This window comes from Caretta caretta, chromosome 12 (assembly GCF_965140235.1).
Source record: "Caretta caretta isolate rCarCar2 chromosome 12, rCarCar1.hap1, whole genome shotgun sequence".
NCBI classification, from domain to species: Eukaryota; Metazoa; Chordata; order Testudines; family Cheloniidae; genus Caretta; species Caretta caretta.
In genome coordinates this window covers 39186192-39203010 of record NC_134217.1, presented here as the reverse complement: position 1 = coordinate 39203010, position 16819 = coordinate 39186192, and the positions used below count along the sequence as shown (strand labels likewise).

The 16819-nt window shown below is 54.0% G+C and overlaps 1 protein-coding gene across 1 annotated transcript in view; it reads right to left on the bottom strand.

The window, feature by feature from the left end:
* ZFPM1 (zinc finger protein, FOG family member 1) overlaps positions 1 to 16819 on the bottom strand; it is a 115845-nt gene that overhangs the window by 48135 nt on the left and 50891 nt on the right. Inside the window, 1 exon segment of the mRNA XM_048816792.2 lies at positions 15248 to 15343. Coding sequence (XP_048672749.2) covers positions 15248 to 15343 — 96 coding nt within the window.

Genomic DNA, 16819 nt, shown 5'->3' with positions numbered 1-16819 from the left:
GGTCTCCCGCACCTGGGATCTTGGCAGCAGCTTGAATGACATCCCCGCTGGTACATGGTGAAAACCTGGTCTGGGCCCTCCCAGCTGGCCCCACAGGGGGCACCACAATGCCACTACATACCTTCATGGGGGCAGGGAAGGTCATTCCAGCTGTGCCGGGGCACTCCCCCACCCCCGACAGGGAGGTGCTGGGGCAGTGACCTGCTATGCAGGGTAAAATGGGAGACGAGAGCTTCCCTGTTTGGTATAGACGGGCAGGGAATTGGCAAAGGAAGCTCCGTAGCTGCCCTCCCCATCCCAGGCTACTCCAGGAGAGGGGTAGCAGACAGATATCCAGTGGCAAGCATTATCAAAGAGGCAGTGCAGTCCAGTAGGTAACACACCACACCTGGGAGCCAGGACACCTGGGCTCTATTCCTGGCTCTACCACTGACCCGTTGGGTGACATTTGGCAAGACAAATGATTGCTTTGTGCCTCAGTTTCCCTTCCTTCCATCTATCAGGCTTGTCTATTTAGACTGGAAGCACTCTGGGATTGGTACTCCCTCTCCCACTGTTTGTCTGTGCAGCACCAGGCACCATGGGGACTTGACCTCGGTCTGCTACCAGAACACACAAGCAGCCAGGGGAATCTCAGGAGGGGAAGCCCCTAGCCAGTCCTCTCAGCACCCTGCCCCATCTCACGTCTCTCCCCCTTTGCCCCCAGGATCTGCCCGCGCTGTCCCTGGGTTTCACATGGGAATGCGAGGCGGAGGTCTATTGGTTCACCCCCCACAGTCAGACACATATAGTGACTCCTGCCCCAGTTCTAACCACTAAGAGCTCCTGAGTCACCTCTGCCATTCCCCCATAGCACCTCCAAAGTGCCCCACAAACCCAGACAGCAGGGAAGAACCATCTCACCCACCATCACTTTGCAGCCACCTCTGGATTGGAACGTGACAGCTGCTTCACAGAGCACGGCCAGACTACACAACGACTCTGGGCTGGATGCTGCCAAGAGGGAAGTTTAGCAGCTCTGGCTCAGATCATGGAAGGTGAATGTAATAACCAGGGCTGGGATTGAGTCAGGTTAATAGGGCCAAATACCGATGCGCCTTGGGAGTTACGGTTCTTATGAGTCTTTCATGAGCCCCCAAGGGCTGGGAACTCAGACGAAAGAGCACACTTCCAGCTGCACAGCCCCCCCGATGCCCCCTAGTGCACAGCGCCCCCTACTGAGTCACCAGCACAGAGCCAGAGCAGCAAGCAGAGTTATCAAGGGTGCGGGGGACTCAGCAGGGCAGCACCAGAGGCCACGGGTGGAGGGCTGCATGTGGCCCATGTGCTTGTTGGATCCAGGCGAGTTCCAGATGATCAGGTGCTGCCTCCCGCCACCCCCAAAGCCAGTTAATCTAAAACAAATAGAACGAGTTGGTGTTAAACTCAGCTGAAAGCGATAAAGAAAAATCGCTGGAATAATTTTTCCCACCCACACATACCAAAGGGAAGGGAAAACACACAAACACACACACACGGCACACTAATCAGAAGGATCTCTCCCGGCCCTGTCCGTCAGCACAGGCCGTCCCGCCTCCCCAGGCCCTGCTCGGCCCGATAATAAACCTTGAGGTTTGCACACAGACTCCAGGCTGAGAGAGATTATACAGACAGGAGTCACAGTGCAGATAAACACAACTGAACAAGAGAGTGGAGAAAAAGGGGAGGGGGGCGAAAAAGAGTTTGCAGTTTTAATTAGAGACAAGTGACCCCACCTTCCACGCACAGTGAGGGACCAGGGGGCTATGGGAAACCGGAAAGCTTCATTGCGGGAGGGAGGGGTCAGAGCTTCCCATGTTTAGGGGTTCTGTAAATGGGAACATGGCTATTCCACCCCCTACACACACGCTTCCTCTGCTCTGTGCTGAAGGCAGTGGGATTCAGGGGTTAGAGCAGGGGGCTAGGAGTCAGGCAGGACTCCTGGGTTCCATTTCTAGCAAGGTTTCCCGCCTGCTCCCTGATGCTGACCAAGTCAGCACCTGTTGATTCATTTTATTTACCGTCCCTGCAATGGGAGGATATTATGCCCTGGCAGGTGGGGTGAGGCTCAGAAGCATCTGGCAAGGGCTTGGCGATCCTGTGATAAAGAGGTGACGTAGCAGGGCTGAGGGATTGGTATTGCATGGGGCTGGGCTCAGGGCAGCAGGAATGAATCCAGCGGGGGTGGGGAGGTGGTGGCGGGCAGCTGAGAGCCATCGCTGTAAACACAGCCAGCAGCAATAGGAAAGGGAAGGCCGCAGGAGAGGTCGGGACACTACAGGGGCAGGGGGCTTTACGTAAAGTGCTCCAGCGAGACTGCTCAGGATCACTGGCTCTAGGCCGACCACCACCCACAGCAACTACCAGCCAGCGAAGGGCTGCCCTTTGCAGAGCGAGCTGGGCAACTCCCCAGCTTGTGCCCCTCCCTCAGCCCCATGGCGTGAGCCTTGTCCCAGCCCCAGATGGGATGTCGACACAGCACAAGCTGGGCCCGGGCTAGCCGACCCGCGCCAGCCCCGATGCAGCGAGCGTGGGTAACGAAGGGCACCGAAGACAGGGGAATGTGGGCGAGGGAACTTAGTGCCTATGCAGGGAATGTGCCGAGAACTAACTGGGGTGGGCTGGCCTGGGCACAGCTTCTGGGGTGTAGAGCCCCTCAGACGCCAAGGAGCATACAGGCCTGGGATCCTGAACTCTTTCGGGGCAGGCTGAAGGGGTGGACAAAGCCGTCCAAACCCAGTGGGTTCCGTGGGCACCATTCGCTCTCCAGGGCGGACAGCCCTGCTCCTCCCACGGGCATGAAAGTCAGAGAGACACAGATGGACACATGTTCTCAGGTGCTCCTCGAAGCATGGGCCGCCCTGGGCTAGCAGCTGCCATTCAGACCTGTGCTTTGAGAGCCCCTGGGCGATGCAGAGTCAAACCCCCTTCCTCTGGGAGCAGCCGGCAACCCCTGCCACTGGACCCCCCCCAGCTTTGGGGCTGCTCGGAGATGTCAGAACATCCCAGCCCAGAAGGGATTTTTTTTACCCCCTCCGGGCGGAGGCAGACACTGCCATGCTCCATGCCACCTGAGTCTGTGGGCAGATGGCAAGAGACACAGGCTTCCGGCAGGCACAGAAATGGGATGGCTCTGGGGACTAGCTCCCCACCTAGCCAAGAAGCTGGCACTGCGAAGGACAGACCCTCCTCTAATCGTGAGGATGGGATCGGCCTGAGAACAGAAGCTAACTGGGGTTGGGCTGGGTCCCTGGGAGCCTTTCAAAGAGATGAAGGAAACTGCTCTGATTCCCAGAGTGGGTTGTGGGGGGGAAAGGAACACGCAACTCGCTCTGTGTCCATGCTGATCTAAAGGCCCTAGCTTGGCAAGAGGAGTACCACAGCGGGGTAGGGGTTTGCTTCCAAGTGAGATGTAAAACTGAGCCACAAATAACTACTTACCATTGTGGCAGTTTTCACAGACCCTGCTTTTCCACCCCAATCCTACTCTGTCTGCTTGCACGTTCAGTCTGATATGATCTTCTCCTTCACTTCCCGTCCTGCACTGTTCCACGGTGTCGCTGTGCGCTTTCAAATTGCTCCCGCGTTACACCCCAGAAGTGGCTGCATTTCCAACCTTCTGCCTGAAAGTTCTCAGACACACAGACCTGCTAATTCCAGGTCAAACTTTGGGAGGCAGAAATAAATTCTGGCACCTGGAAACGAGCTGCCCCGGCTGGCCCCTAGCTGACCAACTCCCAAGGAGCTGCACTGGGGAATGTGCCACCCCAACTCTCCATAACTAAGAGTGAATAATCTTTACTGCGCACCCCCGGACAGAGGCAAATAAAACCAAATAAATGAGCCAGCGTTAAAAGGCCCAAAGGCTGCAGATATACTTAAATCTTTGATGGGGAACAAACTGAAAGACAAGAGCCCATAAAGTGGAAGCGGGACAATAAAGAACAGGGAGAGTTACAGCTCGGGGCGGGGGGGGGGGGAAGGGGAGGTTGAGATTTTCAATTACTTCTCCCTTTTTACAGGGCTGATTGGTATTTGTGTGGTTCGAGCGGCTGCCATGATGAAGGGGCCAGAGGCTGCACGCATGTGAATGGGGCAGGTAGCTTGATCTATCTGCAGAGCGCACCCATTATTCTGCGGAAGGATAGAGTATCGATCGGCCCTGCATCGGAGACATTCCCGTAATAGCCTCAAATGAATTGCTCCTGTGCAGCAGCTGGCAGCCACGAGGACACCCCTAGCAGTGCAGGGAAAGGGGGCGTGCCATGGCTTTCCTGGGAGAGGCCTCAAGCTTATGGCAACCTGCTCCCCGTCCCTCTTCTCCCAGCCCCCTGCCTGCTCCACGTGTGCCCCGACCCGATGCCGGTCTCCACCCTCTTCCCACCCTCCAGCCACCTCTCAAGCCTGAAGACGCTCTGCTGGGGGCTGAGCCAGGAAGATTCCTTCCTAGCTGCTGCCTGGCCCCTCTGCAGCGGAGAGGGCAGTAGGAGCCCGTCCCGGCCTCTCCTCCCATCCACACCTGGGGAAGGAGCAAAGGAGACAGGGAAGAGTGCTCAACACTCAGGAAGCCAGTGAAAATGGCAGAGCATTAGGCCATAGGGTTCCACTTCCCAGAGGCCTCTCCCTGTCCAACTGTTGGAGAGACTTTGAGCTAGAGTCTGGGCTACGGGACCACCCCACTCAACACCTGGGAGACAGCAGCCTGGGACCTTGGCACACTTAAATCTCCCTCCCCTATTTCTCATCTGCACTGCTGGACACACTTCCCCTGTGCCCCCCCCCCCCCAGAGGGGCCAGCTTGCCTTCCAGATTACTCACCACCCAGCCAAGAGAACTTGCCGGGGGTGATGGTGGACGCCAAGTCCCTTAAAGAGACACTACCGAACTATTTAAGACTCAGATTTAGAGCACTTTAAAAAAAGGGTAGGGGGAGGGAAAAGGTTTGTTAACCTCCCTCCCCAAATAAATAGTGCATTTGAGATTTTAAAAGTGGAACTAAAAATAACGTGGGGCTAGTGGAGGGGAGATAGTGTGGGGGGCAGGGAAAGTCGTCCCCATCACACCCACGATGAACTAGGGCACAAGCAGCAAGGAGTTTAATTCCACTGCCCAAGCTGGGCGCCCTGCAAAAAATTTTAAAAAGAAAAAGTCTGCACGCACAAGTTAAACGTGGAAGGATTTCGAGAGATGAAGGGGCGGGGTTTCAAAAGTGAATTCATTTGCATGTGCAAACAGGAGCTACCAGGACTGGGTCGACAGAGTGTGTACTCGACGTGTGCAAAGAGCCAATTAGGTAGCTCCCCCGCCATTTTGGACATGCAACTACCCAGGTTGCATGTGCGTCTCTGGTAATTCCACGCACACGCTTCCATTGCACGGCTGTGTGCAACTGTGTGTCTGGGCAGTTTAATCAGTATGGTCGAAAGCCATTTCAGAAACTCCAGTATGAATTTGGGGGTCTCCCAGTATGACTTGTCATGGCAACAGCGTCCTTTTAGCCAAGTGCCAGTGAAGCAAGGGATCGTACGCGGCCATCTCTCGGCTGTTCAGGCTAATTATAGAGCACGGAGCCCTTCCCATCACCGAGACACTCACCATCCCTAAATTACTATTATGTCTTCGCAGTCTTTAGTGCAGTCGATACAGACCAGACCTGAATGGGGCAGCAGAGCCATTGTTACAGTAAATCTACCATACTTGGACACCGAGCTAGCCTGCGTTGCACAAGACTGCCAGTAAAGAGCTTAGCCTGGTGATGAATGAGGGGGAAGAACTCATTACTTCTCCGCAACCTTGATGCCTGAACCAGTTCCATAAACAACCTTAACTCTCACCCACTTCCCCTGAGAAAGGTACCTGGAGGTTTGGTTCTAGAAGCCACCTCACAGTGCAGTTTCTGAATCCTTGCAGGAAGGGAATGGGGTAGTTAGTCTCGTGTGGTACCCAGTGTACATCAAAAGATGAAGGGGAAGGTCATCTGGGGCTATTAAAACGGCTATACACAGGGTGGAAGAGGCAGATGGCGTTACAGAGTCAGAGTAAGGCTGTTTGTGGCAACTTAAAAACCATGAATGCCCTGCAATTACTAGCAATTTGCCAGTGAGGCTTTTGGGTGTAATCAAGGATGTGAATTTACACCGATCTTGAAAGGTTTGGCGTCTAGGAATTGCCTTCGTTTTTCACACTAAAGTCCCGGTATCATTGGTTCCAATGAGGTACAGCTACCTGCGCTCTGTGGCAGAACAATGCCATTTCTGACAAGTATCCAATTCAGATGAGATCACAACCCAGATTAACCAGACACTGGGGGGAGGGACGAGACTCAGTGACCCCCCCCCCCATCGTAAGGGGCAGCTCCAGCCCCAAAGAGAAGAGTCCGGAAGATAAAAGACGACAGGTGGAGATGAAAAGACTAGAAGCCGGGAGAGAACTGGGCGACAGAAGCAGGGTGTGCTAGTGATGAGTACCAGTGTGCACTATTCTTAGCCAACCACAAACAGTCAAAGATTTAAGGAAGCTGGGTGCAGTGAGAATGGAGGTCTAAAGCTAGCTACACCGCTGATTATGGGGTCATTAATGGTGCTCCATAATGGTGATAGTACACACTCATGGACCAAGGAAAGGGATGAGATGCTTACGGGCCGGCCTGCTCTGTGGTCTGATCATTACTGCACCGGATCTCCCAGAACCAGAAGGGTTTCAAGTTCTGGCCAACTGGATGCAGTGCCTGGATCAGCATCTAGCTACAGCTATGGATGCACGAGGACTGCATCTCCATCCTTGAACCGCTAGGCGAGCCCCAGTGGAACTCCAACCTGATGCGTTCATGCTGAAATATACACACACAACTTAGATAAAGCCTGAGAGATGGGGGTTGTCTCTCCAACACCTCAAATCTCTGAATGGTGCCTCCTTCTGGGGTATTAAGAAATTAAAAAACCAGCCTCTGCAAGGGGGCAGTCTTGGGCATGGTGCCTCAGAGGACTAGGGTAGGAAGGAAGGGAAGGGAAGGGTGAGAGCATCTGATCCTTTGGAAGGGGGCTACTGAATCTGAAAATCAGCATAAAACAGACCCGTGCACCTTATTCTCTCCCAGGATTGGCTAGAAGCTATTTTTAACAAGGAGCGAAGTCAGTCTAGAGATTAAGCCTTAGCGACTGAAGGCAGCAATTTGTGAAGTCACTTGCCCATCCCAGGTAGGAACTACTTTCCTGCCCCACTCCTCTTAGCAGAATCCTCCCACCGTGAAGGAGGATGGTCTCCTTTTGAAATGGGCAACAAACTGGCTGGCTAGTCAGGACTTGAGTAGGGAGCACTATGGGTCAGCACAAGAGCCAGCCTATAAAATAGGAGGAAAATGAAATGGCACAGTACCTCTGTAAACGCTCCCCAGTTGAGGATTATAGATTATAGCTATCAGCTATTTGCATATCAGAATTTTAAGCAGCCAGCCACCTCCAGTGAACAAGGTCATTTCAAAGATAAAAATATTCCTTCTCCCCTGCCTTTCACGTTCAGTCAGCATGTCACACAGCCCGTGCGAGAGATTACCAAGGAGACATGGGAAGGGGTCCCCCCAGTGCACAGGGAACCCTACAACCCAGTGCGAGGCGTTTCATCAGCCCAGGCGAAGTGGATGGGAGGGGGGTATCCAACCTGCTACCGGGTTAGAGAAATTAAACGGGGGAGGGTGTGGGGGGGGAACATCAGAAAGAAGACGGGAGGAGCAGAACGGGAGAAATCCAAATGGGGGCATAGGAGAGGGGCACTGCCTAGACACAGAGGAATGAAGAACAGGGAAGATCTAGGCTCATGGATGAGCCTCAGGTCCCTAGAGCCATAGGAAACTGACCATATGGAGCATGGCCACCTGAGTCCGAGGAATGGGCCCTGGATCAGCCTTCCAGGAAGGAAAAGTCTACACCCCCGCCAGCCAATGCTGAGAGTGTGTGCGAGCTGTGGGAGGGAAGGGGACCCCTTCTCCCTAGTAGGAGGGAGGCCTGCAAGAAACGAACCTGTTGGGTCACGTGAGGAAGGGGATATATGGAACTGATCCTGTGAGGCCTCAATGGAGAACTTCTATGGACTTCAGAGGCAGCTGCACCAGGTCAGATGCCAGGCTTCCCCTCTGCTGGCAGCTGCACTGCTTCATAAACAAAAATGGACCCACATGAGCAGCTGGCAGAGTGGGAAGGGGAAAAAGCTAAAAGGGACAGTAGCAAGCTTAACCCCTGCAGAGCTGGAAACAGTTATGCCTAGTGCACCAGAACCAGGAAGTGAAACTGACCAGTCTCGCTCCAGGTGTGGAGCAAAGAGATACAGGCGAGGTGAACAAACAGCGTAAACACCAACGGGGGAAAGCATGCTGGGTGTTTCAAACACTTTCAAACTGAGTGATCCAATGAATTGACACGGCCCCTTCAAATGGGATCTCCGGGACACTTGAACAGCTGTGGGGCAAAATCCACCCTTATGAAGCTGGGAGAACAGAGTCGCCCACTCTCGCGATTCTATCACGATATTTGTGATATTTAGGGTTTTACATCTCTCCGAGCGCCAAGGCTTTAAATCCATCCCTCATGTGGAAAATGGGTACTAATCCGGCCAGCCATGTTCAGGAAAGGGGAACACAAACTGGAGCAGGTGCAGAGAAGGGCTGCTACGGTGACCAGGGGAATGGAGAGCCGATCGTATGGGAGGAGACTTTGGGGACGTCGACACTGCAAAAACACCCCACAGCAGTGAGTCTCAGGGCCCAGGTCTACAGACTCGGGCTTGTGGGACTCGTGCTACAGTGCTAAAAATAGCTTGCTAGATCTTTCTGCTTGGGCTCGGAGACCCACCCCTCTCGCCGGGCTTCAGAGATGAAGCAGGAATACAGAAACCACCATTTTTTGTGCTCTAGTGCGAGCCTGAGTCTGTGGACCTGGGCTTGGAGACTCATTTGCTGCAGGTGTTTTCCTGTGGCCTAGACGTACGCTAAGAGAGCTTGGCTTGTTTAGCCTAGCTAGACACAGTCTGAAAGGGGATCGGATTGTGCTCTATAAATACAGCAGGGGGTAAACACTAGGGAGGAACAACAACCCTGGAAGCTAAAGGACAATGTTGGCACAAGAACAAATGGGGATAAACTGGCCATGAATGAATTTAGGCAGGAAATTAGAAGGCTTCTAACCCTCAGAGGAGTGAGGTTCTGGAACAGTTTCCCAGAGAACCCCGGCCTGGCTTGATGATGGAGTGTGATAAGTTTATGAACAGGATTATCTGAGATAGCAGGGACTGGACTTCATGGCCCAGGAGGTCCCTTCCACCCCTATGTCTCTGGCAAGCCCAGCTTTCATTTAAAAGAGAGGACAAGTTTCCAGGTCTCATGGTTTCAGAGAGAAGCTTAAAAATGTCCCTCAAGCGCACCCCAAAGGACCAAAATCAGAAGGGAGATCAAAGGAACCCCCTTTAAAAAACTGATCTTGATTTTAAAGCCCATCTCATGATTTTAAGGGGATCGCTTTTAAATGCTACTGGATGGCGATACTGATTATGTCTTCACAAGTCTGTGTATCGCCTCGGGCAACTTGGGTGCTACCGCAGTGGCAATTGTGAATTCCTAACGAGGGGCAAACTTTACATAGAAATGGGGGGGAAGGGGGAAGAAGGGGGTGAAGGGCATGCAGATAAGTGTCCATGCTTGCTCTCTTTAGGTGAAAGATCTGATCTGCCCTGCATGCTGGGAGTTCAGATCCCAACTCTGCAGCCAAAGTTTTACACTCACACTCACTCCCAAATTTGAGTTGAGCTGGACCATGCCCCCCTTTGGCATGTGCCAGTCAAGTAAGTGGGGGTCCAAACCTTTGCATCTCTAGCAAGACTGGCCCCCGCAGAATGGGGGTGTGACCAGTTTCACAGGTGACATTAGCTGCCCAGGCAGATGGGGGCGGAGGGGTCCAGCTACAAGTATAGTCCTTATATGTAGGCTCGCAGCCCACCTTTGCTCAAAAAGCCCTTGTTGCATGTTAGCGGGGAGAAGAGGGGGCTGTCACCTGGTGGCCATCTATGCAAGAGGCCCAGGTCTGGAAGCCAACAGGGGTGGGAGGAGAAACACTCCCAGGCAGACGGGGCGTTCTGCCAGTGTATGGAGGCCGCAAGATCTAGCCAGCCTAGGGGGTGGAGCTGAGACACTCCCAACAAGGTTGCGGCAGGGCAAAGCCGTCTCTTCTCCGCAATCAGTGACCAATAGCCACGCAGAAGGAGCCCTTTCCCTCACCCAGCGGCCCATCCCAGCAGGATTCCATGACCCTACGCAAGGGGGCCACTGGTTAAAACGTGGACGCCTCGTTAGCCAGCTGTTTGTGCCCAGAGCAAAGTGGAAGCCATTTCTGTAGGCCCTACAAAAACATGTTGCTTTCCCCCTCCCAAGCGACACAAGCCATGAACTGGTATGTTTAAAACAATCCTGGAAATAGGTCCTTCAGGGGGCTTCCCGAGCGAAGCTCAGTCGCATTCAGCAATTTGGAGTCGCCCACCAGCATCTCCTTTAAAGGAGTCATTCCGTTATGCGGCCTCCTTCAAAATAACTTCATCCTCCAGCCGTCCCCCAGGACTTAGCATCGCAGGCAACCTCTCCTCTGTCACGGAGAGGCGGCCGAGGGGTCAGCAAGCGGGGCATGACGGCGAGCTACCTCACCCCTTTGCCGCTCTCCTTCGTGACAATCCCAGAGAGGAAAGTGATGCTGCTACAGCAAGTGCCCGGGTGCAGCTCAGCCTGGCGCAAGAAGCAATCCCGGGAGACACCTCTCCCCTCCCCCGCCAAGCCCCACAAGTCCCAGAGGAAGCACACGCGGAGCAGATGAGAAGTGAGATCCAGAGAGGCACAAAGAAAGGCGGCTGGGAGCAGAGCCGCTCCCCCGCTCCCCCTTCACACTGCATCTTCACAGCTGCCATTGCTGACATGTGGCGGATCCTGCCAGATAAAAAGAAAATTCAGGCTGCTCAAAGTTTCCCTTTTTGCCAGTTCTATTCCTGATAAGTGCAGTGCCTGCACGGAGGCTGATAGACGGCCTATCGCGGCGGTTAGCTCGAAAGGAACACCCTATCGCTCCAGCATCGCCGGACTGCCATCAACTCCCAGCCACACAGAAATTAATATCGCTCCAATTACCAGAATAGAGATGGGCTGGGAGAAGGTGATAATAAAATCTCTTTTACATAAAGAATGCAAATAACTCACTCTGGCGAGGGCGGGGGAGGGAGACGAGAAACCGGTGCCACTTTCCACGCACACCTTCAGCCGACTGAAAGACGACATGCAGGGCGGCTCCGAGCCTCTCCTATTTCACTGCTGCTTCGGCCTCTCGGGCAGCTGGAGAGGGATGCTGGGGCCAAGCGTGGAACTCTCTCCCCCACTCCTTTTAGATCCGTTTGTATGCAGTGTCATTAGGGACATAGGACCAGAAGGGATTTCCCGGGCCAGAACAGGCAGCCCCATCACACTGTGGATCATTCTCCTCCCAGCTTAAAAGTGACAAGCGCTCTAGCCCCCAACGCCAAGCGTGTGCGTGCACACACGCTGCTGAGCCCCAAACTCTGCTCAGGACTCAGAAGCAACCCTACAAAAACAAACCCAAGGTGAGTGGCTCAGCACCAGCCAGCAACCTCGTCGCAAAACAGCATTCCCAGGATGGCACTCGCGGGGAACCTGACCAGCTTGCCCAGGGCATGTTGTGGAGGAAAATTACACGGGAGATTTGACCTCCCAGCTTCCTAAGGGGTGCTGAGCAATGAGACAAAGCTGCTGAAGGTATTGTGGAAAATACGATGACAATAACCCAATTAAATTAAGTATCCAACCCCTTAATTATCTCCCCTGGCACTGCCAACTGCTGGGATGTGGGTGGAATAGGAATACCTTGCTTTTTATTCCCTGGCTTGGAGGGGTCCTGATCATGCTACTTCCCCCGCCTCACAACCCCTTGACCTCCCCCGTCCAATTCATTCCACCAGGTGACCAGTCAGCCAGAGGAGAGCGGATCTGAATATGGGGGATAGGAAGCGGGGAAGCTGCTTGGCTGGAAAGCAGTGCTGTAAAAGGAAGAGTCAGAACAGCCTGGGCTGAGGCTGCTTATTAGCAATTAGGCTAATGAGGATGAGAGATCGGAGAAAAAGAACACATCACGTCACCTCTCCTCCGCCTCCCTCCGTGGTCACTAGGGCAAAGGGCCGGGGTGGGAGGGAGCCGATAAAGAGGAGATTGGCAAGGTGGAAGCCGCACAGATACTTCCTGCCAACGCATCCAGGAAGGGCCAGGGATATCAACTGGAGCACATTTCCCTTCCTTGATGAGTTTAAACGGGGGAAGGGGGGGAGGGAGGGGACCACTGACAGTATCAGCAGCAAACAGCAGAGAGATTCATGGGGGGGAGGAGGCTGGTTAACTCTCCTGCCCCAGCCAAGGGATGGGCTCAGCGCTCTGCCAGGCCCTTCCTATCCCCAATGGGCATGGCCCCATAGGGAAGGTGGCAGGACTGATCCCCAGACTTGCCACAGCGCCACCCCACCACTCACACTCCTGGTCGCTTTGCACCAAGAGAAATGTCTGCCCCATAGGCGGATAGGCAGGGTTAGCCATGGCATGGGGCCTGCTCAGTGCCACGGAGCTTGTCGCCAGTGGGTATTTCACCAGATGAGGCAAAGCCGCTGGCGACGGGGTCATGGGAGCTGCACGTGTGCCCTGGCACTCGGCGTTTCCCAGCTGCTTCAATAGCAGAGCCGGGACAATCTCCAATGTGACCGACAGGCCCCGCCTTAGCCAGGCAGCCCTAAGCAGGGGCCAGAGGCCAGTCTTTCGTCAGGTGGTCTTTGCCATGGGTGGCACCTAGGGAAGGGAGGAAGGGCCTGATCGATAAGGCACACGCAGGCAAAGCCACAGAGCCGAGAGCTTCACGGGCCCTTCTCCCCAGAGGTCCAAAGTCAAACCGATAGCAATCGAGCCCCAAGGTCACCCCTTCCCAGCATGCAACGAGGGCTCGAGCAGAGAGAGGAGGGAAACACAGTTCTTCTTTTTTTAAAAACCCAACTTAACATCTCTCTTTCCCCAGCTCTCCCCCCAGCCCTTCCCTCACCCTACCCCCATCCCATCCCATGCAGCTCCACTAGATAGGAGTGTGACACACTGGGGAGTATAAGGGAGACCTAAATGGACATTTGGAGCATCTTCACCTACGAAGAGGACAGCCCAATGGTCCTCTCAGTCGCAAGGAGGATATCCACACATACTGCACGTCTGTTAAAGTGTCAGGTCTACAGCGATTCTCGCCCAGATTTGGGGGAGGGGACCTTCCACCTGGGCACCATGGCCAAACATTACCAAGCCAAGACCGTAAGCTCCTTGGGAAGAGACTGTGTCTTCCGCTTGGTTTCTAGATACCACAGCGATAGGCCCACCAAGGGCCCAGATAGCGTGCACAGCACTGTACTGTCTGGCAGGCATCACGCAAAGACATTCAGACTCAAAAAACAGAGATGACAAGACAGGAAGACGGCGATATACGGCTATAGACACTTCTTGGGGTTTTGATAACATCACTAACCACTCTAGCTCTCTTCTTGTGGTTGCCATGATGCTATCAAAGCCCCACTGTGACTGTGTAGGAACGTAGACCAATGGCCAGAGCTGGCATCGCAAATCCAGTCATGTAGCGGTCAGCACTGGGTGATTTTTTCCAGAGGAAGGGAAAAAACCATCATCCCTGGATCACCTTGCCAAGCGTGCAACGCTGTCTATCGACAACTCCTCCTTCCTGACACCACATGCTACCTAGCTCTCACCCTGAAGCATCTTCAGCGTGATATCAGCATGCAGTTATAACCCAGGCACTACATTAATACAAATAAACAATTAATAGCTATTCAAGTCCTTTCAAAAGAAATCCAGCTGCAGTAGTGGCTCCTGCAACAGTATCGGCTCCTGCAACAGTATCTGACTCTGCTCTCCTGCAGCAGTGAGTTCCACAGGTTGGCTGCAAGTTTACATCTAGTCCTATTAGTGGTAAATATACTGTCCTTCACCATGTCATCAAATGACCCCATACTCTTCTGTTAAGGGACAGGACCTGTGTCCCCTCTGGCTCTTTCCTTTCTCCTGGCTAAATCCTGAGGTTTGTAATATTCAATCATGCACAAGTCCTACCAGACCCTGATCTCCTTTGTTACCCTGCTCTGAGCCTCTTTTAGGATCAAAGACACCTGTTTTGAGGCTGGAGGCAACAAAGCCTGCAAGCCACACCACAAATGAGTTGAAGGTACAGAACAGGGGAGTGAATGCAGCTCCTGCTTCAATCCCAGGTTTAGGCCACCAGCTGTGCTTCCTTTGTTCTCTGGCCTGCGTTCTGCAGGAGATCAGACTTTCTGATCACAGTGGTCCCTTCTGGCCTTGGAATTTAGGAATATTAGGGGGTGGGGGGACATGACAAATGTGGCATTCGGATTTGGAATTCAGATTCCAACCCTCTCCCCTCCTTCAGATGCAGGAAGTCTGGGGGTGCTCGGATCCCGAGTCTCTGCTGCCTACAATGGCTAAATACACCATTGACGGTGTATTTCTCTCAACGCCCCCATTTCTTGGGCCACACATTCAAGTAGTTTGTAACTTGCCCCGCTCATTGCTAAATCCGTGTGTGTCGGAGGAGGCTGGAGGGGTTGGGTTTCCTCCCCATGGAGCATTATTCAGGTTTCCTTGTTGACATCAGGAGACTGCTCACCCGCTTCCCCACGCCCTCCAGCTGTCACCCCAGCGTCACTGTGTGACCAGACCTCTGGAGACATTGGCGCCCATTCTTCTCAAAAGGTCACTCGCCGGCCGAGCTACTCCCAGCCGCCTCCACGGAGCCCTTTGAAAGGCAAGCGGCCCGGGAAGACACCGACATTCAAGACGTTCGTATCTGCCTGGTCATACATGACTGGCCAACCAAGGAAGAGCCCAGAGACAATGAGCAGCATGAGAGAAAAGTCAAAGCCATCAAACCCGGCAGCCAGGCTGGCCGCTGCCTCCATCCGAGGTCGAGCCACAGCACTGTTCAGCTGGAAGACGGCGTAGGACATGCTCCTCACAGGGAGAGCACAGGGGCCGAAACATGGCACTACACGCTGCTGAGCCCTCCCTCCTCGAGGGTGCAGGGTGTCCCAGCAGGGTTCAGGATGGGGCAGAGGACATGTTTTGGGGATGGGGGGGATTTACCTGGCCCGTTCCATGGATTCAGCTCCTGCAGATTTTCTCCAGGCTCCTGCTTTTTTGACTCCTTGGGACTTTCCGAGGCTTCTCTGGACTCTGCTTCTGGAATGGAAGAAACGGCCGGTTACCGTGTCACACAAGCTCAAGAGGAACGTCAGCTACAACTTCCCACCATGCTGGGGACTCCTCAGCCAGCCCAAAAGCCCAGCGGAAAAGGGCCATCACAAACGGGACACAATAGCAAGTGATGCCCGAGGATGTTCTTCACCGAGTAGAACTCCACGGCCTTTCCCCACCTTACTCATCTCTCGTTCACTTCCCAAACCTCCAAGCTCAATCCCGATCAGCCCATGATGCCAGCCTCCATCGCCCAGTTGCTACCTTTTCAAACAAACCCCTCCGTCCTTTCTCCCAGGCTGCCCTCTGCGCCTGGGGAGGGCGTCCTGTAAACACCTGCAAAGCCATCTCATCCTCTCCCTTCAAATCTCTCCTCAAGCCTCTGCTCTCTGCAGTGAAGCCTACAAAAAACCTCAACAATGGTTAGGCAGCTGGGGCGCTGAGATCACAGCCTGTCATTCTGGCTTCCTTGTGCTCCCCCATTGGTCCGTCCCCATCGGTCGCCTCTTGCCTTGTACTTGGATTGGAAGCTGCTTGGGCATGGACTGTCTTTCTTCTGCATTTGTAAAGCACCTAGCGTCTGATCCATGGAGATCTCCTAGGCATTAAGATACCGCCAATACTAATAAAATGCCCAGTCCTTCCTGTCTACTCTGCAGGTGTTCCCAGTGCAAGCGAGCAGGAGGGAGCCTTTCCATCCAGGACTCCTGGGTTCCTAACCGTGAACAAGGGAATAGCAGCCATCTTGAAACCCTTCTTAAGCGGGTATTAGTCCATATGCAACCCCACTGCTGTGCAAATCGACGCGGCTGGTAGTTCCTGCTGCGGGCACAGCCAACCACTTGAACAGCGGACGTGCCCCAGGTCAACACTTAGGGGTTCCGGGAAAGTCCTGCAAGGGCAGCATCCACTGACGTAGCAGCATGCTCGTGTATGGGGCAAGTGAAATGGGGCCTTGTGACTAGAACACAACGGAGGGCTGGACCCAGGTCAGAGGAGTACTGGCAAAGCGGGGTGGTGAGCAGCAGCCTGGGAGATAGGATTAGAGTAACAAGTGGGGGTTGGGCACCAGCAGGGGGCGGGGTCAGGACTGATGTGCGCTGGCCGATCGAATGGGAAAGGACCTGGAATGGACTCGTATTATCCACGCACGGAAGGGAACTTCCCTGTCGATCCAGAGAAGAGCATTGCCAACATGGGAGAAAGCGAGACGGGATGGGTGTGGGGGGCAGGGGGGTGTAGCAGGGCGGGAAGAATTGGCATTTGTGGATTTAAGAGCAACTCGGGGCAGATTTTTAGAATTGCATTAGCAAAACATGCTCCAGGAATGGTGATCAGTTGCACACATGCAACCAGCGAGCTACTGCCCACTAACGCAACTGTGTAACGGCATGGGGCCAACACCTGACCCTCGGTCTCCTGCCAGCTGCCCCGGGCAGAGGGATATCGCACAACACTAAC